Raw genomic sequence first — 23,953 nt, 5'->3', positions numbered from 1 at the left:
TGTTTCTTATTTTCGTTTCAAATTAGTTGTAAGTTTTTTGGGGTTTTTCTGACCTCTTTTCTTACTGCTTATTTTGCTATGTAATTAAAGTTATTCATTAATACAATTTGGATTTACCAAAAAAAAAGCGAACTTGTTGTGTATAAAAAGGTTTGTAGGGAGTCATAATAAGGTGTCCAGAGTTAGGGGTGGAGCAGAGACGGAGAATCACGTTGCAGGTGGAGTTGCAGCAGCAGTAGGAGAAGGAATAAGAAGAAGTTGCAGACAACAGAAGAGAGGTGTTGTTCTCAAGAACACGAAGAACAGACACATATAGACAGACGTTTATCATGTTACACAAAATATTTATCGTTCTTTGTAACAATAACATCTGTAACACCATTACAGCGTTGCAAACTCCTGTTTATATTATTTCTTTAATACAAACACCTATTAAGCCATGAGTTATTATTTTGAGCTTGTTTTCACCATGAAGAGCTAAACCCAACACTGGGAGGAAGGAGGAAGCCTAATATATTTTTTTTTGAAGAGAAAAGGAGCTCATCTGAGATCCACTTTATTGAAGGACCTCAAGAATAGAGGTTTGAAAGGATACATAGAGGTGGAGAATCTGCATTCCACCACATATTTACATTCTCATGCATAGCATGCTGGCATAAAACATGTGCCACATTGTTAGCATTTTTAGGAAAAGAAACAAAAGAAACATTGATAAAAGATGATGCCATATTCCTAACTTCTAAAATTGTAGATCTGATACTCCAAGGAATTTGCGAAACTTCTCCAAGAACAGCAGAAGTAACATTTGTGGCATCCCCTTCTATTATAAATTCTTCCAGACCCAATCTTTTCCCTAGCTCCAATCCTAATTTACAAGCCAAGGATTCTACTAATAAGGATGAAGTAGAGTCAAAATTACAGGTACCACATCCTAGAAACACTCCATTGTGGTCTCTTGCAATAGCTCCCGCGGCTCCATTGTTAGGAATGAAAGCAGCATCAACGTTGATCTTGACACAAGGGATATGTGGAGGCGACCATTGATGAGATCGGGTATCCTGTGAAGTAGTAACTGAACCTTATGGATCTCCTTGAAAACACATTTTGAAGTCATGTGTTTCATTTTTGATTATGAGATTTACTGAGAAGTTCACCTGGGAAAAAACCATATCGTTTCTCATCTTCCATAAATTCCATATAATGCACATCTTCATTATAAAGGAATTATTGGTGTTATTTTCCATCCAATCATCAATAAGCTGTTGAATATTTAGCACCGGAGAAACATAGCTGTTATCCATGTTTGCACTTCTGAAAACTTGTTTTGCTCTCGAATAATCAAAAAGAAGATGTGCAGTGGATTCTTCCTCGAGACCACAAAAATAGCAATTTATAAAGTGCAGCTTTCTTTCCTCCGTTGAGTAACCCCATCAGAAACATCTTTGGATCTTTTAGATTTCTTGTATAACTCCCTTAGGTAGTAAACAGAAACCCATGAAGTAAACTGGAATGGAAGCAATGGTTGACTTAGACAAAACTGTTCTCCCTGCAGAATTGACAAAGTGAATTCTCCAACCTGGTAGCCTAGAAGTGATCTTGTTTAATAGAAAATCAAAACTTAAAATTCTATAATCTGATTTTAGAGGATATATACCTAAATATTTATCCTCACTATTCATCTGTCTAACGCCAAGATCTTGAATCGACACTTGTTTCATCCAATCTGGAATACCTTTACTGAAATGGATCGATGATTTTTCATAATTAATTTGTTGTCCTGAAAAGTCTGCATATTCCTTGAGAAGCTTCTTCAAGTTTTGTACGTTCACCCTTGTATTCTCTCCAAAGAAAAATAAATCATCAACGAACATGAGATAGGTTATTATAGGTGCACGACTGTTGATTTTATACCCTTGGTAGAGTCCCTGATGTTCAAACTGTTGCATAAGCATGGATAACCCTTGAGAGAAAATTATGAATAAGGTTGGAGATAAGGGACATCCCTGTCGAATGCCTCGTTCACTGCAGAAATTGCCTTTAGGTGATCCATTGAGATTGATTGAGAAAGTTGATGTAGAGACACACTCCATTATCAAAGAATGAGAAGCTACTGACACACCCATAATACGTAACATATCACCTAAAAATTTCCAATTCACCCTGTCGTATGCCTTCGCAATGTCAACCTTCAGAGCAAAGTGGCCATTAATAGCTCTAGAATTATTCATCGAATGAAGTAACTCTTTTGCGATGATGATATTGTCTAGAATTTGACCCCAGGAACAAAGAGGTTTTGAGACCAACAGATAAAATCTTCAAGATAGGGTTTGATTTTATCTGACAATATCTTTGCTACCACCTTATATAAAACGTTACATAATGATATTGGGCGATAATCAGATGGAGTTGCATGATTCTTTATCTCCGGAATAAGGGTTATATTAGTGTGATTCAATAACTCCGGGAAGGAAGATGATTGAAAGATCTGCTGAACCAACCTGAGTACATCTGATGCCACCGTATCCCAGCACTTCTTGTAAAACACCGGCGAAAATCCATCCGGACCAGGCGAAATGTAAGAATCCATATTGGTAATCACACCTTTGATTTCTTCCGTAGTTGGGACTCTGCATAAAGCTTCATTATCCATTTCAAAGGTGGATTATGGTTGAAACGAAGCTTGGGGAAGATCTTGTATGCTTGGTTGATGAAAAGGAGTCTGAAAGTGATGTATAAAAATGCGAGCAATTTCACCTTGATCTGTAATCCATCCTTGATTCTCAACCAGCAAATGAGTAATAGTATTTGTACGTCTTCTTTGTTGGACGGATATATGAAATAGTCTCGTATTACGATCACCGTCTTTCGCCCATTGTTTTTTCATACGTTGGTCCCAATATGTAGCCTCCATAATAAGATAATCGTTAATTTCATCCAATACCATTTTCTCTCTTTGAATGTTTGCAGCAGTAGGTTTCCATCCCTGGATTCTCAGTAATTTGGTTTTCAAAATAGTTATTTTGTGTTTAATGCAACCAATTCTTCTTTTGCTCCATGCTTTAAGGAAAGACCCCAAATTTCTTAATTTTTACTGAATATCTTCATCTACATCTTCTGACCAACATTCTCGAACTTTATCCATAAATTCAGGGTGCGACAGCCATAACGCCTCAAATTTGTAATCAGGTTGAGAAGTAGCAACATGTCTGCAAGTATTTAAAAGAATTGGAGAGTGATCACTTGCAATTCTTGGAAGATTCAACACGGCCGCATTATGAAATGCAATACCCCATTCTGGATTGGCCAGAACCCTATCCAGACGTTGTCTAATCAACCCTTCCATTGCATGGCCATTAGTCCAAGTGTAAGCAGAACCCTTGTAACCCGGATCAATTAAATGGTTATGTTGATTAAAGTTGTTAAAATATGAAATATTTGAGTTTAATATCGGTAAACCTCCAAACTTTTCATTGTTAGAGCAAATGGCATTAAAATCTCCAATAAAACTTTTATAACCATGGAAGTTTTGGACATAACTAGTCATATTTTCCCAGGATCTTGTTCTTTGAGAACTTACAGGTGGACCATAAATACAAAATAAATGCCAAGGAATACACATGCCTTCCTGAGAGATTCTAACATGAATTAAATTAAGATACTGCGAAATAACTTCCCGTTGTACATCTTCCTTCCAAAGAAACCATAAACCTCCACTTCTTCCCACAAATGAAACAATACAAAAATTTGAAAACCAAATTGAGTAACCCTTCTAGCATACATGTTTTTTGACATCTTTGTTTCAGATAAAAATAAGATAGATGGATTGGTACCTCTGAGGAAATTCTTCAAAGCTCGAATTGTTGGAGGATTCCCCAACCCCCAACAATTCCAGGACAGGATTAACATTTATCTTGCGGCTGTTTTGGAATTGCCGCCTGACCATCAACAGAAGAGGATCCATATACCAATTTTCTCTGAGATTTAGGATGTGGAGAATTAGTTATGATGTAGATCTCATCTTGTCTTCTCTTAGGAGTTTTCATTTCAGTAGATTGATACAGTTTTGCTGGAGGTTTTTCAACTCTGAAATTATCTGGGATGACAATTTCAGATCTCAGCCTTGTAGGGTGTATATTTCCCGTGGCAGATATATTCTCAAACCTTTGTCGGTTGACAGCTTGAAATGCAGAAGTTGATGGAGATATTGCAGGGATTGAAGTGGAGTTCGATGCAGTGAAATTGGTAGTTCGTGTTGTATTAGTAAATTCATCAACCACATAGATATCCTTGAAACTTGGAACTTCATATGACTTTGCCTTGTAAGAAGCATTGATCGATGGCGAGAAATTAGGCTGTATCATTTCCATGGCTTGATCATGCAACGACTCTGGATAGTTAGCAAAGATGTGATCTTTGAGAACTCCAACCTTTGGACAAATTTTCATTGAATGTCATATTCGACCACAAAGTTGACAGAATTTGGGCAATCTATCATATTTGATGGTGACGACATAATCACGGTTATTTGGCAGAGGAAAAGCCAAAGCTTGTGGGAGAGGGTTATTGATATTGATATGAGTTTTGATCTCGCAAACTTTCTCCAAGTAGTGGCTTCATAACTTCGGATTGGTCTTGTTGTTCCTAGTTGAGAAATGTATTCAAACACAAATAATGTAGATAAATTTTCAACAGGTAGACCATGAATTTGTAAACCAAATTCCACGGTTTCAAACTTATATTCTGATGGGAGTTTGCGCGGTAAACATATCTCCAAAGCATATAGTTCTTCTTTGATGATCCAAGGAGTGCCCTCTAAGATCATAACAACATTTGCTTGAGATTCGAACTTGATTAGAAATGAGTCGTTTATAAAGACTGACACATAATATGGATGGTTTGTTTTCCAGAACTTCTGTAGAATTTCTCTTACAGTGTTGATTTGTGGAGGGTTTTGCTTGATGATCTTTAATACCAGGAAATTTTGGTGGTCGAGTTTTGCACCAGGGAAGTTTGTGCTTAGGTTTATGGTAGATGAAGATTTTTCCTGGGATAATAGGTTTGAAAAGTGTTGTAGGAAATCATTCTCAGCATTGTATCGATTATAGTTCATTTTGACAGAAGATTTGGTGAATGGAGAGAAGAGAAGCCTAAACAGGCAATAAAAAGGGTTTGAATAAAACCGATCAGAAGTAGTTATTGATTAGTTTTTAGCAGTTACAGAGCAAAATGATTCTTGTAATTGTCGAGTAAATGGATTGAGTAGGAAGGTGTTCCTGAAACGATGGAGATCATGGAGAAAGTGGAATTGGATAAATGTCTATAACACTGATTTCCTAACAAGGAAATCAGGTTAGTGGATGAACTGACGTGAATTTAATGTTTACAGAAATGCTTTTTATTAAAACTGAAGAAAAAACTTGAAACTTTCGCAGTTTATTTATGAGATATCTGAAATGGTAATGATTACATCTAATGATTGATTGTTGAAAGAATGTAATAGAATCGGGAATATAAGACAAAAATTCGGATGAAATTGATGATTAAACCATTAAAAATTCAACAGAAAATGGTGGTGATTTCTGTCTTTTGTTGTAACAAAAGTGTTATCCGAAAAAAAGAAGCCTAATTTCATACGTGGGTAATTATATTTAATTCTTATATGACTTTTGCAATAATTGAAATTGAACTATGATTTTGATTAATTAGTTGTCATCTCATTTGATGGGTCATGCTTGCTTAGATGTTTCGATGTCCCATGCTTAGGACTTACAACTAATATAAGAGTCCATGTCTTATTTATTGAGCTATAATTGTTAAAAGAATTAATATTTGAACCTTATGTTATGAGTTTGGTGGAATCCTGAGTCCCAGTACCTCTTGACCTTGCGACATCTTTTGTATTAGTGTTTTCTCTTTTTAAGTCTTAAAACCAATCGCAACAAGTCTGAGTGAAAGACAACCTCTTATCACTATCTACAATCACATCAGTACACTTTGTGTTTTTTTTTCGAAAATATCCAAGTGAAGGAATCAATGTATGTGCATCACCCACAAAAACCGATTTTTTCACCTAACAATCCTGTCTAAATTGTACTACAATCGATCTACACTATTATGAACAAAGGCCGATTGAGGTTTCAATTCTGTGAAAAAACCAAGAATCGGTATCTGCGACAACGCTGCATGTACCGATTCTAGGTTTCAATCGACAGAAAAGGAAAAAAAACTTCGAAATTTTATCACGCTTTTGTGATTATGGGCTGCATTACAACCCATTAAAATGCATACCTGACCAGTAGAAGCGTTATGATCTTCATTTTCCCGCTCATATTGTTCCTGTCTTCAAGAAGGTTCCCATTTAGGCTTTGATTGACATAGTCTTGTTCATCTAAAAAATAATCCAAATCGGTAGGATCAAAATCATGATAATATAATACACCCACGTCCTCATCACTAATAGAGTCTTCATCGTTGCTGTAAAGCTTCCTTTTTATAACAAAATCACAAACCCTATTTTTTTTCTTCTTTTTTTCCCTCTACTTCTTCTTCTTTTCCAAACTTAGAAGAAGAGATGAATAATGAATTTCTACTATAATTCTTAAAATATAATCAAATCCAAATACTAATTAACTAACTTAATTAATTAACATTAATAATTAAAGGCATTTTAGCCATTAACATAAATATTTGGCTACGGGGTTATTGGAATTACTTCAAATGCCAAATTTTGTTTTCTAGTCATAGGCCCCAAATAAACACCATCGGCCCCAAAATAGCCAGGTAAATTAATGATCTGACTTTACCCCCTAAAATTTTAATATTAGCAACTTTCCCTCTGAATTTGTGGATTAATACTATTTGTGTGGTTTTGATACTTCTTTAGGTGAAATTGATATTGTAATATCATTTGATTTCAAAATTTTCGTATGTTGATTCTGCATCTCTTTATGTTTGCTTCAATAGAAAATGGAGAACATTGACTTGAGTATGTTTGAGATATTATCTCAAAGAAATAGGACAACGCCACATAACTATGATAGTTTGAATACAAGAGTATTTAAATTTAGGAGCAGTTGGAATAGTATGAATGAGTTATACAAGATAGTGGTTACAGATTATATCGAAGCAAGTTTGCTTTGTGAGACTTATAGTTTTTTTTTCTCCAGTATTTGAGTTTAATTTCAAGAATGCAAATCAAAGATTAACTGAACCTATCTGTGAGAGGTGGTGGAAGAAGATAAAAAAAAACTTTTCATTTTCGTGAGTTTGAGATAGGTTTGACCCATTTGGATTTCTTTCGATTGACGGGTATTCTGTTGGAGGAGATAAGCCAATTCCACCACTTCCAATGAAACATTCATGACATAAGACTATAAACTATGGATGATAAGTATTTCTAGGATGTGTTAGATCATTTGGAATATATAAATGCAAACAACATGTCATATGGAAGTTAATAGGTGCCTAAAACACCTTGATATTTATCTTGATTTATGGTTTCTTTGCGAGTTTTCTTATAAACTAGATTTTACACCCATGCGTTGCACAGGCCTAGATATTTTGTAGAGAAAAGTATGTTTGGGTGCTAGAGAATTTTTAGGGATTCAATATTTGAAGTATGGAACAAGAAAATTAGGAAATTAAATATTAAATTACTAAAAATGGTAATATCAAAGTAGTCAATTAGTAAAATTGAAAACAAGAAATACTAAATTAATTGTAAACAATAATTATTGTTGGTTGAACTTGGAACTCTAGTATCATCAACCAAATTAGAAGGTTTTCAAGAGAATTGTGTTAGAGCTAGCACTATGGTGCACTCCATCTCTTCCCTATCCCTCATATGTAGGAAAGGGATAGCACAAGGAAACCAATGTCACTATGGTGCCCTCCTATCCCTTTCCTATCCCTCAGTAGCCGTATGAACAGTGCCAAATGGCTACTCAGTAGCCGTTTTATAGGTTTTATTCTTCAGAAGCGAGCTCGGGTTCCCCATTTCTTCTTCTTCTCTAGTTTTTCATTCTCTCAAAATTTTTTCAAACCCCTCTTACCCCCTTTCGATTTTCATATTGATTCATTGCGATTCGATGGCTTAAATTAAAAGGGTTTGATCATTACTCCAAGGTGAAACAAATCCATTCTTCAATTTCGAATTTCATCCAAAAAATCATCTAAGGTGAGTTATTCTAATGTTAGGGTTTCTAATTAATTTGATTTAGATTTAGATTTTGATGAAATTGTTGATATTTGGTTGATTAGGTGTGTAGTATGCAATTCAATAATGTAATTAAACTAAAACATATATTTAATGAAACATGATTAATTGTTGTGTTTCTTGATTTATGTTGAATGAATGGTTTGTAAACAAGCATATCAATGTAGAACATTGATTGACTTGTATTTATGTATGGTATACACAAATTGATACTGTTTTTGTTGTTTGCGAAGGTGCATAATGAGTCTAATGCGTGCTTATGTGAGAGTTAAATATGGAATCTATTTGGATTCCTCTAGTGATGAAGAAGAGAAAGCTTTGCTAATGTTTACATAACTATATTTGGATGAACGATTGCGTATTATTAGATAACCTGTACCAAGGGAGGTACAGACACGTAGTGTAATAATGCGTGATCGAGTGTCTCATGATGCCAAAATGATGAATGATTATTTTACACCTGGAACTGGTTATACCTCAAGACAATTCAAACAACGTCTAGGCATGAGGGAAGACTTATTCGAGAAATTGTTAGGAAAATTACTTGAAGTTGATCCAGAATGGAAACAACGTCCAGATGCAACCGGTACTACGGGGCATTCTCCGTATATGAAATTAGTTGTCGTGATGAAATGTTTATGCAAAAGTACGGAAGCTGATAATGTTGATGATTACACTCGTATGGGTGCAACTACAATATACAAGTATGTAAAAAGATTTTGCCACACCGTTTGCATGACTTTTGGAGAAAGATATTTGCGTGAACCCACTCCTGAAGATGTTGAGAGGTTGCTAGCTGAGAATGAGGACCGAGGTTTTCTTGGAATGTTTGGTAGTGTTGATTGTATGCAATTTCCATGGAAGAATTTTCTGGTATCTTGGCAAGGAACTTACCGGGGTAAAGATAAAGAGAGTAGTTTGGTATTAGAGGCGGTGGCATCAAACAATTTGTGGTTTTGGCATGCTTTTTTTGGAATGCCTGGATCAAACAACAATTTGAATGTGTTGGCACACTCACCCCTTTTTGATAACATGCTAAAGGGTGTAACACCTCCATGCAATTATGTCATCAATGGTCACCACTATAATATGGGTTATTTTTTAGCTGATGGTATCTATCCAAAGTTGATTACAATTGTACAAGCTTTCTCTCAGACATTGGACATTCCCAACTATGTGAGATTCAACAAGTATCAAATGTCTAAAAGAAAGGATATCGAGCGTGCTTTTGGAGTGTTTCAGGGTATATTCATAATTTTCGGATCTCCATGTAAGTATTGGAAACAATATGACTTGAACCCAATTATGAAATGTTGTCTAATTTTACACAACATGATTATCGAGCATGAACGTCGGGATCCAGATTGGGGCAGAGTTGTTCCTGTTCCGATTCTGGAACCTACCAATAATGGTCGTGTATCTATGTCATCTCTGAAAAACCTAGAAATGCACCTACAACTAAGAAATGATCTTGTCAAGGACATTATTCTGCGTCCTGGTAGAGGAGGCCAGGCAGGGGACTTGTCTAGTTTGGAGGGTTCAGATATGGAATACGTCGTACTTCCATCATCAGGAGGACATTATGATGATACAGACTTAGAAGAAGAAGTTGTTCCTAGTCAAAACGAGGATGGAACATTTGATTATTATGGAGATTACAATGATCAAATCCCAAATGACTTTGAACATGCAGTTGAACATGTTTATGCAGACGGACATGTGGGAGACGAATATGAACATGATGATGAGGATTCTGGCAATGGGGAGGATTATGACGATGATGAGGACGATGACGATAATGAGGACGATTCTGACGATGACGATGATGCTCCGTACAATGATGCGGGTATGTATGATGATGATGATGTTGAGGCATGAGATGTATTTCACTGTTGTGTTTTAAGATTTCGAATGTTACATACATATGTAATAACAAACTTTTAATTATTTTTGGGTTTCAATTATGTATGCAAATGAATACGTTTATATTTGATGGCATATGGTTTACTATTAGGATAATCCGTGAAATCATTTATCTCCTTGTATAGTATACGGATATGTATACATATAGCCGTGAAATCTCTTTCTACAGTATACAGATTAGTATACTTATCCGTGAAATCTCTTTCTACAGTGTATGGATATGTATACTGACCATGTATAAAGGATTCACAATATCTTTACCAATGAACACATTAGTTCGACCAACTCTGTTCTCCATCTTCAAAAATAAACACTTATTTTTGTCCAAGTTATTATCCACAACCCTTTTATTTCTTAATTATGGTGGGTTATATTCCAGAGGAAAACGAATTGATAGTTAGTTTATGGGTTGAAGTTCATCTAGAGAATGAAGAAGATGATGAACAACTAAATAACACAAACCTTTTGGACCAGTTGTTGCAAAGGTTGACTATACATAACGAGAATCCGAATGAACGCACGGTTAAGTATCTGAAAACAAGGTTAAACGTTATAACTTCAGACGTGAAAGTATATGTATCGACACAAAGATCGTTATATTTATGGAGGGCTCTGGTACCTTCGGAAATCATAAGAAACTTATCGGTTACCTATCCAACAGTTTTTTATGTATGTGTACTGAATTATTGAATAATTTAATTGTAAATTGATATTGTTTTCTTTTTTTATAGGGGTAATCTGCTTTGGATAGTTACGGAAAAAAAGGAGGGGAAACCTTTTAGATTTTTTAACCGCTATGTGATTTTGAAAAACAACTTCTCGGAGTATAACCCTTCCCCTTTTGAAGATTCATCCTCCGGATCATCAGATGAAGAGTAAAGAATTTAAATAAAGATAGGTTTTGTGGGTATATCTCTCTGTAAACCCTCACGAGACATAACTCATCCAATAGGGTCGCATATTGCTTTAAAGGATGGTTGCACGTGCTTAATGTAATCGTTAATCATATTAATATGAAAATAACTATTATTATTTATTGTAGAAGCATATTACATCATGTTCATTACATTTAAACTCCAACACATACTAATTATAGAAAAGCATATTACATCAATTGATATTCAAACTCTTGATTAAACTAACAACACTTATTCAGCCCATGCCACCGTTCCACACTCAAGGCATTTCCAGTAACGTTTTCCATATGATTTCTTTGCACTTGACAGGTGCATTTCCATAAAGAAATTACAACCCTCGATTTCACAGGGAATCTCCTTGGTGCATTCAAACTCCACCTTTCCTTTTAGTTTGAAGTTCTTGCAGAGTTCTTCAACTTTTTCTTGTTTGATTGCATCTCTCATTGCATCCTCCAAACATTGTGCTTCTCCCGGACATTTAGCATACTCACATTCAAAATACCTTATCTTCTCTGATATCGACTCTTTTACCTTCCTAGTGCCGGTGCAACCTCGTTTTGGACATTTTGTATATAGCCATGGCATTGAAGCAGACTATGATTATCCATGAAACAATATGGACAAAACTCTTTTGCTTCCACACATACTATTTGTTTTCCATTTCTACTCGAACTGTTAGAATACATAATTGATGTTTATATCTAAGAATGAATTGAGATTGTTGCTGGTTAGAAAAAATGTTTTATATTTATATAAAGAAATAGAGCCTTTGGGCACGACTTCTAACAAATAGAGCCGTTGGCAACGAGTTCTAAGAAATAGAGCCGCTGAGAACGAATCCTATATAAGGAAGATAACCCATTCTTCTTTGCAGCATCGATCTACACATTCTTCTTTGCAGTATTAATCTTTGAGGTGAAAATCAAAGCTAAACATCTATTCAATGGCAAATCAATCAGCAACTACCAACTCAGTCGAAGACATTCTTAAAAGATGCAAGCGAACCACTCGATCAATTGCTGCAATGGAAAAAGAGATATGCAAAAGAGGTCATCAAGCTACTACGAACGCAACAACATCTTCATCATATACCAAATTAACTAATATGATGGATGAAGTGTTAAGCAAACGAAAATCCACAAATGAAACCAAATATTCATCAGCGGTTGAGACAGAATACGAAGAAAAACTCAAGGAATACGAAGAAAAACTCACGACAAAGAAACGAAGTGAAGAACAATTCCAACTGAGGCCAAGGTTAAAGGATGTTGAAGAAGAGATGGAATGGATTAAAAACTTTTACTTTCTCAAGGATGATTTTCCAGAAGCTCCTTAAGATCATATTATATTTTGGATTCAAGTTGGTTGGAGTCCTTACGTTAAACCGACGGGCAAGGAACCAAGATTTAATTATGAACCATCCCACATTATTTCAAGGGTTAATCATATTAGGAAATTATGCATCAAGTACAATGAATTACTCGATAGGTACAGAAGGGACAGATCCGCTGCACAAGATGCATACAAAGCCTGGAGAGGAGAACAGTTTTATCATATCGAAGCGGCATTGATCGTTGAATCTCACACCAAGAAAAATAATAACATGTAATGTATTCAGACCTATCGTGCACCATGTTAAGAAACGAGCGCAGCGCAATACACGCTTTTAATCGAATGATATGTTGTAATTTATTTTTAAAGTTATTAATTTGAATATGAAAATCGTTTGGTTACAACACATTGAAAGTTTTAATTAATTCAAACAATTATTTAAATTAATTTAGACAACACTTTTAAAATTAAGTTAACAACAATACTAACTAGAAATTTAAGACATCACTTTTAATTTAAACATGGACTATAAATTAAAAAATTAAACTCAATAATAGATAAAACAATTAGAGATGGATTACATTTTCATCTACTGAATCTTCAACGCTGATTATATTCATCCCCTTCAAAATCTCCTTTTGCTTGCGTCTATAATAATTTTTTTCGTTGGGAGCTAATCGACTAAGGTCCGTAGACATTATTGCATTTTCTTGATCTAAATGCATTTGTTGTTGATGCATTTGATTAGTCTGTTGATGAAGCTTTTGCAAATTGAGTTGTTCTTCCATTTGATAACTCGGTTGTTGAGTATACTCCCAAATTGTTTGGTATTGGGATTCTTGTTCCATTTTCATTTTTTCCTTCCTTGACCGTGTTTCCTTAAGATACTCCAAAATACTAGAACTTTGTTGATAGATCTTATCTTCTTCCATCTTAACCGAAGATGTTCCCTCATCACCTTCTCTAAATATACCTCGCTCACGATCCTTCTTCTGTCTGTCTAGCATTTTGGCATTTTTGGTTCCTATAGGACGTGCATTATGCTTGTATTTCCAACGAGTCTCTCCATTAGGAAGAACTTCAATACCATCTTCGTGTGATACAAAGTTACGAATTATTAAACAACTCACTATTTTGGCTCACAGTGAGTTCATAATTATATCCAGGGACCTTTTCTCTAAACAATTCATAGCATGCATCATACTTGAATGGTTGTCTTGTTTGTTCCTGAAATTGCTCCCGACCATCTTTTGTTTGAAAAATTATGTAATAAAAAATAAGTTTATTACTATTATCACCAACTATATGGAAAAATTTAACAAATTAATAGAACTTACCAAATCTTCGTGGCTCGCACCGCTTTTGGTTTGCCGATATATAGCGTTAAGAATTGACACGAATTCTTTGACATTTTTTTTTTATATTCCTCATCTTGGTTTTTAAGGCTGCCGAATCTCTTTCATATGGATTACCGTGCGTTCGACAAAAAATTGGTGAATACTTATCCAAAACATAGCGGTTTTTTGTCCCGAACCCACAATTTCGTCCATACTCACATAAATAAATGCAGTAGTAAGATCAATCTCTTTCCTTTGAACAAAATTTAAAACCATTTTGAATGAATCTAAAATATAAAAACTTGAGTAGTAGAAGATAAATATAAAAATCAAAGAGGTATAGAAAGAAGAAGAGAAATAAGAAACCAATTGATTTGGTGTGGTTTGAGTAGAGAATTGGAATGGTATTTATAGAGAATTTTGAAAAAATGACCGTTGGGATCCGACGGTTGAGAAGATAGAGCCGTTATTAGTGATGGATGGTTAGGATCAGGTGTGAGAGAGGTGTAAACGAAAAAAGGTCAAACAAATTTATTTTCCGAATTGGCTACTTAGTAGCCGTGTAAAAAGCTACTGATACTGAGTAGCCGTATCAACGGTAATACGGCTACTCAATATCCGTAAAGCGTAAATTTATATGGTTATTGAGTAGCCGTGTGATTTCCCTTCCCTACAAGCGTGATCAGATATGATCATCCATGTAGGGAAAGAGAATGATATCCCTATACATGTAGGGATATAGGAGACCATAATAGATGAGTTTTGGAGATTTTGAGAAATAATGAGAGATAGGGAAGGGATGGAGAGCACCATGCTAGCTCTTACAATTGCACAAAGAGATCAATTATGGTCTTGATTAAAACAATATCGTTCAAAAATGGACCATGATATCCTTTGATTTCTCCATCCTACTTTTGCTTTTTAATCAATCATTTAAATCATAAATCATTTCAATTAATAGAGAGCAGAATGTTGTGTGCATAATAGAGAAAATTCGAAGTTACTAAAGAAAGATTCATTTCTGTTAATAGATAGCAGAATGGTGTGCCTAAAATAAGTAAAAGTGAAAGAGACACATTTTCAGGGACGTAGAGAATATCATATTAGAAGTTATATATTTAAATTTCCCCAAAATCCAACACCTGACCATTAAAAACAGATAAACTTTCTTGTGAAACTGCGTGCCATTACAACATCCAGCGCAAGTTAATATATAGAAAAAGAAAAGAACATTAGCTCTGAAGAATCAGAAGACAACAACATGGATCACTTTATAGCATACTCTTGGATGTGATGTGTTTCCTTCTCTCATTCATGGAACATGCAGTGTATATAAGTTCTTCACACCTTGCGATTTAACTTTGACATTTGGACCCTCGTTATAACTGCACTATACAAAGCTCCACATCCCTGCTTGCACCACACGAATGCGATAAAGTTAAGTTCCCAGGACCTTTTTATCTACACGATGGAAAACTTTTTTTTTCTTTTTTTGCAGACTACATTAGTTGCTTCTTATTTATACCTAACAATAGTGATCTGAGTCCTTGAGTCCTGCGCATCAGTTCCTTAGCTTACTGAGATTGACTGACGGTTTTGACTGGATAGGAAGGTTTGTTTCATTTGATAGTTCGTATGCTTTGCCATTGACACTTAAGGATGGAAACATCAAAAGATAAAAATCTATAATATAAAGGAAAATGATTTGTTTGGTGTCCCAAAAAATTTTCCTTCAACATTGAAATATCGAAATTGTCCCTCAATGATTTTTTCCTTCCCTCAAGCTGACGTAAATGTTTACAAACGCAGGGGCAAAAACGACTAAGGCAATAAAATAATGACGCGATTGCCCCTCCGTGTTTTTGAGTTTCCTGTTTGGGTCGTTGTAATAATACAAAAAGGTAAGGCTAAATCTGTAAAAAGGTCAAATAATAGATCTGAGAAAAAAAACCCGGTTTCATTCTCTGAAGCTCGATCTTCCCTTCACCCCCTTCAACCTTCCACACCACCGTTATCAACATTCGATACCACCCACCACCACAAAAACTAACAGTTCAATTGGCACTATCTTCATTTCACTTCACTTCTCAATCGATTGAAACACCATATTAAGTCAACGACTGTCAAAGTTAGGGACTAAGAATTGGTTGTTGATCGTAAGATGGAAAAAACGTAAACCTTAAAATTCGAATCATCAATTTTGTCCAAAACGAACTAATTCAAGCATTTCGTATATCAATTTCTTTGCAAAAGATATAAATAAAAAGTTCCGTCTTATTTGATTACAGGTATTTGTTGGATATTTTCAAGGTTTGCCGCTACGCAGAGTTATACGGTGATCGATCTGACCGGTCAGGTCGTGGGGAGAGGGCGACCTCCTAGCAGAGTCCGAGACAACGTCTCGTGGAATTTTCTTTTTACGGTTTTACTTTGTAAAACCTAGAAGTTTTCATTCAAAATTGAACATACGCGTCTCTTCCCATAAGCCACCATTAATGGCTTTTGGAAGCGTCTGTTGGTGATGAAACGACACTACCAACAGGCGTGAATATCACTATAAGTAGCCATTCCAATATCACAATCTGTTTTCTTCTTCTCTAAAAAGCATCATCAGAACCTTATACAGTGTGATTCTTGGTCGGGTCAAGGAAGTACAATCCTTGAATTCGATTATGGTGTTAGGGCTTTATTGAATCCTGAAGGCATAATTCGAGAGACCGTTTGTACTCGCCAAATTTATTGGGAAAGGTCGAATTATTGTCTAAAAGAATCGAAAGAGCCTTAAAGTCAGGAGTACACCATTTTCTGTTTCTGTTTTCATCCTCTTGTTTAATCCAAAATTTCCAACATAAATCATGTTAGTTCGAAGAGATTTAAATTTATACGAAGTATAATTATTTTACAACTCACTGAATAAGATGATGATGAACTTGGAGACATTGAGAATTCTTTTTTAAAAAAAAAACAAGCAAACAAAAATTTCAAAAAGCAGATCTCTATTCCTTACTAATTTCTTCAATGATCATTGTCATTCTGCAAAGAGGTTACCGTTAGTAGAACATACAAAATCGCCGTGGAGTGGAGTGATGAATGAATAGAGGAAGGAGAGACAGAGATGGAGAAGAAAGAGAGTGAGCCAAGAGTTTGAAATACAAATTACCCCAGCTACCCTTACATCATAATACACACTTGCTAAGCATGCATTTGTAGTTGTGCCACACTGCCACTAGCTAGGCTTATTAAGGCGTCAGTGGGACACGTATAAATCATACCCCTAATGTTAATCTGTATGTGATTGGGGCTGCAGCAACATTAAATATTTGGTGGAAGTGTCTCTAAACCTCCCATGCCATGCAATTAGTTTAGTGACCACAATCCGTATGACCGCTCGACAACTGAAAAAAAAAAAGGAAGAAAACTAGCTCCGTTAATAGCATCTTATGTAACCAATTGGTTGTTAGTTTGAGACCTCAAGTATAATGGTTCGTATTTTGTATTTTTGGTTTCAAAAACACAAATAACAAATGCACTATAAATGGTGATAAGTTTTAATTGGAATTCACAGTTCTATGTTCATGCGACAGGCACATTGTGTTTGGGGTTTCGCAGGATGTTCACCGGATGATTACAAGTACCTCACTGGCAATAAATACATACTATGAGATATGGGGATACAAGGTGCGTCATTTTGGTGAAAATATTCATTACAAGTTGGATATAATCCTTTCCTATGTAAGAAAAAATAAAGAATTGGTGAATATCGACCCATATACCGACGAAGACATTAACCATAGCACCGACACCCTTCTGTCCCGCGTCATTATGGAACGGGCAATCCACTAGTATAATAAAAGGAAAATTGAAGGTTACGCAAGTTTCAAATTAGCCAACATTGGTGTGTGTTTTTTTCCCTCCATATAAGCTCCCATTATTGATGTTATTCTGCATCCCATTCCATCCAAAATCCAAGTGCCCCGCAGCCTAAGTCTCGTAAATATATCCATGAGATACCTTCTCCTACATAACTGCTACTAAACGCCCGTTCATCCTCCATTACTCCATTACAATGAATTGTTATTTCTATTAAAAATGAAGGAGAAAAATCTAAAACCAGCTCCTGCAAAACCTGAATATCAAGTATGTGTAGGAGCTTAAAAAAATCACCAAAGAGCAACATTTTCATTATACCTTTCTAGAATACCAAAATTCCTTCATTTGCTCTAATAATAAAATGCATGGAATAGCAATTTCGTACTTGTGGGTATGAGGAGTCATCCCAAGAAAAGTCGTTTATCCTCACTGTATTGTTTGATAAATGATTTTTTTTTCATTGACTAAAAAAGAATCTCCTACAATCAGAGAAGAGTTTTTTCTTTCAAGATGAAAAGTACGTAACATACTCAGGAGGTAGGCAAATAAAAGTAAGACGAATCAAAACTGAAAATGATCACAAAGATTAAAACATTATATCAAATGAATCACTGATTTCATAGAACTTCTACGAACTCCACAATTCAAAACATATATTGATCGTGAAGAGTATGAACATGTTAGTAATTAATAGCCAAAATTCTATGATTTTAAGGGTTTCTTACTCCCTTTTATCATGTTTTACCATTGGTCCTCTCTATTGGTTGTTTGCTCGATTGAATAACAACTAGGTTAATCCCCTGCAAGCATATCCAGACTATGAGTCCTAATGCCAATGGGCATAGCATAAAATCTACGTCGAAATAGAAAATTTTAAACAAACGGAGATAGCGGATGATGGCTTTACCTGTGACTTTACTTTTACTTGATTTTTTGGTGCCCTGTGAAGATTAGGGCTATGAAACAAATAAGAGAAACTAGAATCAGTAACAAAACAACAAAGAAACAACATTGAAACAATAACAAAAACAACATTCCAACGGCGAGCAGCAAACAGAAAAAATTACAGATGTAGACAGATTCAAGATGATTTGTAATCCTGGTTAATTAATAAACTAATATTAGATCAAGAAAAATAGGATTAAAAAAAATCTAATTGAATTTTACCTTGTTGGGACAAAATACTGAAATAAATTTGTTCTTAGAGATTTTGCAAGATGAGCTCGATTGATTTCGTCGACTAATTATGCAGACGTTTTTCTTTGATTTAGGGTTGTTGAAGAGCAGTCGTGGTTGTTTTTCTTTTCGAAAATTGATATTTAGGAAAACCTAAAAGGAATTACATTATGCGAATCAAATAGGGTTTAGTAGAAAAGTAAAACGATAAAAAATAGAATTGGGATCCAAAATACACTAAAGTGAAAAAACAAATGGTTCCTATTGGTCTAAATATTTCTCGGTGGGGTTAGAAGCTCTAGAAATCGAGCTTGATTCAGCTTTTAACCACAACAGAGGAAATTCATCTGAAATTGTGTTATTAATTATGTATCTTATGTTTGCTTTTGAGCTCATTAGGCATTTTGGAGTCATTTGAAGCAAAAGAATAAGAATAGACGAACAAGGGCAAAAATATCCTTTCACGAGCAAATGATATTGGGAGCTAGGCCAAGGATAAGGAGTTGTTGTGGGAATCACTAAATGCAGTCATCATTTTCTGAAGGGAAACCAAGTTGTTTCTATTGTAGGGGCTACCACTTCAGGTGGCCATTATCTGAAGAATGGGTATCTCGAGTAATTCGTATCGTTACCACACCCTAGAATTTAGATGAGAATTCATTTCTCAATCATTTGACTTCGTGCGGCTGAGTCTAAAGGGGAGAGTGCAGATCTGGAAGATTGAAGAGGAAATGGTGGTTTTGTTTTATCAATTGAAGCACCGGAAGGAGAATCAGTCACGTGTGAGGATGGTGAAGAACAAAGAAGCACTCTTGAGCAAGAAATTGAATATTAGGGTTTCAGTCAGTGAGAGTCTCATGTAAGGAAGACGAAGATTCGAATAACAATCAGTTATGGGTTTCCGTGTGTTTACGCTGAGGGTCTGGTTTGAAGAAGATACATCTGATGTTGGAGTAATTTGAGATGCAACCGATGATTCAAGAGGAGGAGCTGTTGATACTGGTGAAGAATTAATGGAGTGGAAGAACAAGAAACTGGTGATGCTCAAGGGTTCTCGAAATAGGGTTTGTGGTGGATTTGAAATGGAAGAATTTCGGCTGCTGTTAATATGAAAAGGGGATCTGATGCATAGAAGAAAAACAAGTTATTTCCACTGTGGTTGTAGGGAGGAGACAACTAATGTTGCTGACCTGAGAAATTATGGAGTTTGGTGGTACAAGAAGCTACAGGTAATGGTATTGCTTGAGTCTACTTTTGCTACGGGTGTTGGTGTGATTGTTGTGTTGATGGGATAGAGTTGAACAAGAAGAAAATTCTGGTGTCGATATTCATGGGTAGGTTTGATTAAAAGATCATTTGAGCTGACACGAAGACAGTAAAGATGATTGTTTGTACCCTAATATTTTACACTAGAAGTAGGTTTACCTGGGCCTAATGTGCTCCTCTTATTAGCTAAGTACTAGATTTTTTGCCCGTGCTACGCACCGGGCGGACCCGAAAACCATGCACCATCATATATTTTTTTTCTTTAACCATATTTTTGGTTTGGTGTGATGTGGCTTTTCCTCGCCCCGTCATGCTTTTTTTATTTTGTAGTCTCGCCCCGTCGCAATGCATATTTGATTTGGTGTGGCTCGGCTTCGCCTTGACCCGTCTTGATGCTTTGATTTGCTTAGAATTTTTAGTTTGGTATGACTCGGCATTGCCTCGACCCGTCCAGATACATGTTTGGGATTTTTGATTTGGTGTGGCTCGGCTTCGCCTCGATGCAGTTTTACTGTAAAATCAAAAGCAACTTTAAAATTCAATTCCAGCAGACTCCTCATTCTTTAGAATGCAAAAAACATAAGCAAAATAAACAATATCACCGAATGCAAAAGAGATGTTTTTACGTATGTGGTATTTTTAGTCAATTACATAAAAAGAGAAAGGAAAAACAATTTTAACAAAAACACTCCACAGGATCAGAAATTCAAAGATTAATTGACAACAAATAGAAGGATCCCATTCATCCCGATTTATAAAGGGGGATACCAATCCTACTAAGTGTTGATACCATTTCATCGATCCAACGGCCAGGATCGGTGGGATTTTTTGTCCTATATGAAACGGTATCAGCACTTAGTAGAACTGGTATCCCCCTTTATAAATCATGCCATTCATCACTAACAACAAAAAATTCAAGTACTACATTACCAAAAAATTTGGTATTATGAGCATCTATGGTATTGTCGTTGGCACTCATGAAATTGCTGAATGCCATAAAACAAAAACTTAGTTACATCATCGTCTTTCGTACTTCCTGGATGACTCGTGTCTTTTTTTCCTTTTGTTGATAACAATTTACTTTGTTGTTTAGTTTCACAGTTGCGGGAACACTCCTCTTCTTCTCCTTTCTGCCATTCATGTATCCTTACGTCAAATGACAGTATCACCTGTGTACAAAAAGAGAATCATTGTACAAAATGAGCTGAAATCAGGGATTCGGGAGCACAGGGCTAGAGTACAAAAAACCAAGTTGATGGTTGGCATATACAAACTATTAGTAAAAAGTAATTAAAAAAAAAACGCAAACTCGGGAAAATGTTATGCAAAAAGACATTGTTCTTCAAAAACATACTAAACAGAAGCGAACCATTTCAGGAAAATATTACGGCTTCAATCCATCCGGTAAGAAATGTTCATGTTTTAAAAATCTATTCCTAACTTTTCATTGTATGTCTTGTAGAGATATGTCATTCTCTATATGCTCTCATTTTGTTGAATCCAGAAGCGCGGTACAAAATATTAATAAAAACATTTTATTAAAGAGAAAACTTTCATCCTTAGTTTTTTGTTTATACTATGTAAAAGAGCATTGATGTACCGACTCCAAGCTTAACTTGGTACCCAATGCATTCGGAATTTCAATTAGTTAACCTACTATTAACTTCCAAAGATATGACTTGGTAATACATACGTTATAACCATGGCAGAAAGTGAAGACTCCCATTGTTGAAACAAATACCGAAATACTTATATGATATATTATAAGCATGAGCTTACTAATTAACATGGTTGATGATTCAAATATGGTCAATTATATCATATTAATATGATCGTTATTTACCTTTTATAGTGACTTCTGACAGGAACATCAGTATTGTGACAATCTTATCAGCATCCTGAAAGCAAATGGATGAAAAAGCAATTGAAATCAGTATTACATTAAAACTCAATCGTGTGAATGAAGAAAAAAACATATTAAAAATTAGTCGTACCTTTCTGTAGAGAGATGTAGCCTTAGCTCAACTAAATTTAAAAAGGGATAAGGTCAACATAATATAGAATTGCAAAGATCTACCTCTTCGTCGTGTCAAGGAAACACTGTTGCAGAGGTACACTCGAGAAACAAAAGGTAATAAAGAAGGAAAATACTTGTGTTCTGCACATCTTAGCCAAATGTAGTTCAAATATTTGTTGGTATCATATTCACGTGAAATATGAACTTTCCCACCCACAATTGTTCTCAACGCGCACGCTTTTGCCCTGCCAAGAAACAATTGCAGGTTTCCGATTAAGAATATAAATATGAAATTAATGTTAAATGCTACGCAATTGAGATAAAATGTATTAGTCACATGCAGTGAGAATAACGAAACCACGTTGCATTTTAAATAGTTCTGGCTGTTCTTAAAGAAAAACGAACTTGTGGACTATTTTTCCCAAATTTGTTTCTCAAGTTTGCACCATCCAAAATAACAAACTGAACCGAGGTGGTCTAATATATCCTAGGGTCAGGAAAAACTCCCTTGCTAACCTAGAATCCCTTAATTTTTACTTCATCATCGATAAGGTTCATTCATCAGGAAACTCCCCAAACCTCCCGAAAAGTAAGAACAATAACATTTCCGAAAATCCAATTGCCACCTTTGATCATTTCAATATATTCTCAACCCTAGATACAAAATACATAATAAGCTTTAAGGGGTTCTATCACCTCAATTTATGAGTCTCTGCTAAGGGTTTGTTATAAGGTCTGGTCTGTCTACCCCCAAAAAAGAATTAATTCCACAATTTTTCCCAAATCAGCAACAGAATTAACTTATTCCATTAGAAGTTAATAACATAAAACGAAAACTAAGTAAGAAATCATTACCTTCTGTTGGTGAGAACAAATCCCACATAGAGTGAATCCAAATCGAATCTCACAAAACCCTAAAAAGAATTAAACAGAAACTAATATTCTCTCCCAAAAAAAGTTTAAATTAATCGTTTCAAACATCAAATCAGTTCTTATTTTGAAAACCCTAAAGAGATTCGTAGGGGAAGAGATAGAGATTTTACCTTTATTTTTGTGAAATCTCGAGAGCCATTTTTCAAATTGACAGCAACAACTCAACTGATTCATGAGGAACAACCATGGTTTGTCGGAGAAGAAATGTATGGTAGGAGTTTGTTGCAGAAGAAGAAGAAAAGTATGGCAGGAGGAAACCCTAATTTCTATTTCTTCTCAATTACCTTCCAGATTCATCACCCTCTTCTTAGATTTATCTAGATCTCAATATTTACATGGATCACTCACAAAAAGAAGCTCGATTCAGCTAGACCTTTGGAATAGAATTCGATAGGGAGAAAGAGATGAAGAACAGAAGAAGAGAAGAAAGAGAAGAATAAGAAGAGAATAAACTCTCTTCGATACATCGGTATCTCCGTTAGCCTTAGGTCTAGTTTGATGTAGGTATTGTGTACACTAACGGCGTCAATTAACGTCCTGTTAAGATTCAGAGTAAACAAAGTGTAATGAATTATTTATCCACAAAAGTTGAAAGAAGTAATGTATACCCACGTTTTCGCTAACGGTATTATTAACGGCCAGTTAAATATAGGATGTAAAGAGAATGTAATGCAGTTTTTAATATCTCAACTAATGGAGTTCCGCCACTTATCCTCTCTATAATTGCTCTGTGTGAAAGCTTTTATCTAATTTAATTTAAGAGAGGTGTATACTCACCGTGTGACGTGGGAGCTCATATGACTTAGTGTTTTAAAGGAGTGGAGATGGCTAACTAGGCCTCACAAGCATTATACATAGAAGCCCATGAGCATAAATCCAAGTCAAATGAAGGAGGTACCACCGCATCACTGCCACGTTAGCAGTGGCAGCAGCACATCAACGTGCCACGTCAGCAGTGACAGCGCCA

The 23,953-nt window shown here is 35.4% G+C and overlaps 2 protein-coding genes and 1 long non-coding RNA gene across 3 annotated transcripts; 1 reads left to right on the top strand and 2 right to left on the bottom strand.

The window, feature by feature from the left end:
- Positions 1 to 569: 569 nt before the first annotated feature.
- LOC113334921 lies at positions 570 to 1,301 on the bottom strand. Its single transcript, XM_026581143.1, has 2 exons — positions 1,155 to 1,301; positions 570 to 1,058 (listed from the first exon to the last, which is right to left on the bottom strand). The coding sequence occupies exons 1-2, from the start codon at positions 1,299 to 1,301 to the stop codon at positions 570 to 572; spliced, it is 636 nt and encodes a 211-aa protein (XP_026436928.1).
- Positions 1,302 to 8,623: 7,322 nt separating this feature from the next.
- LOC113334919 lies at positions 8,624 to 10,093 on the top strand. The gene is made up of 2 exons (XM_026581142.1): positions 8,624 to 9,136; positions 9,257 to 10,093. Exons 1-2 carry the CDS (start codon positions 8,624 to 8,626, stop codon positions 10,091 to 10,093), a joined length of 1,350 nt encoding a protein of 449 aa, XP_026436927.1.
- Positions 10,094 to 17,332: 7,239 nt separating this feature from the next.
- LOC113334944 lies at positions 17,333 to 23,464 on the bottom strand. The gene is made up of 7 exons (XR_003353048.1): positions 23,097 to 23,464; positions 22,909 to 22,967; positions 21,880 to 22,298; positions 20,196 to 21,205; positions 18,762 to 18,923; positions 18,502 to 18,550; positions 17,333 to 18,394 (listed from the first exon to the last, which is right to left on the bottom strand). It is a non-coding gene; the product is annotated as an uncharacterized LOC113334944 (long non-coding RNA).
- Positions 23,465 to 23,953: the final 489 nt, after the last annotated feature.

Source organism: Papaver somniferum, unplaced genomic scaffold (assembly GCF_003573695.1).
Source record: "Papaver somniferum cultivar HN1 unplaced genomic scaffold, ASM357369v1 unplaced-scaffold_137, whole genome shotgun sequence".
NCBI lineage: Eukaryota > Viridiplantae > Streptophyta > Magnoliopsida > Ranunculales > Papaveraceae > Papaver > Papaver somniferum.
The sequence above is the reverse complement of the archived record's forward strand: the minus strand, read 5'-3'. Positions and strand labels throughout refer to the sequence as shown.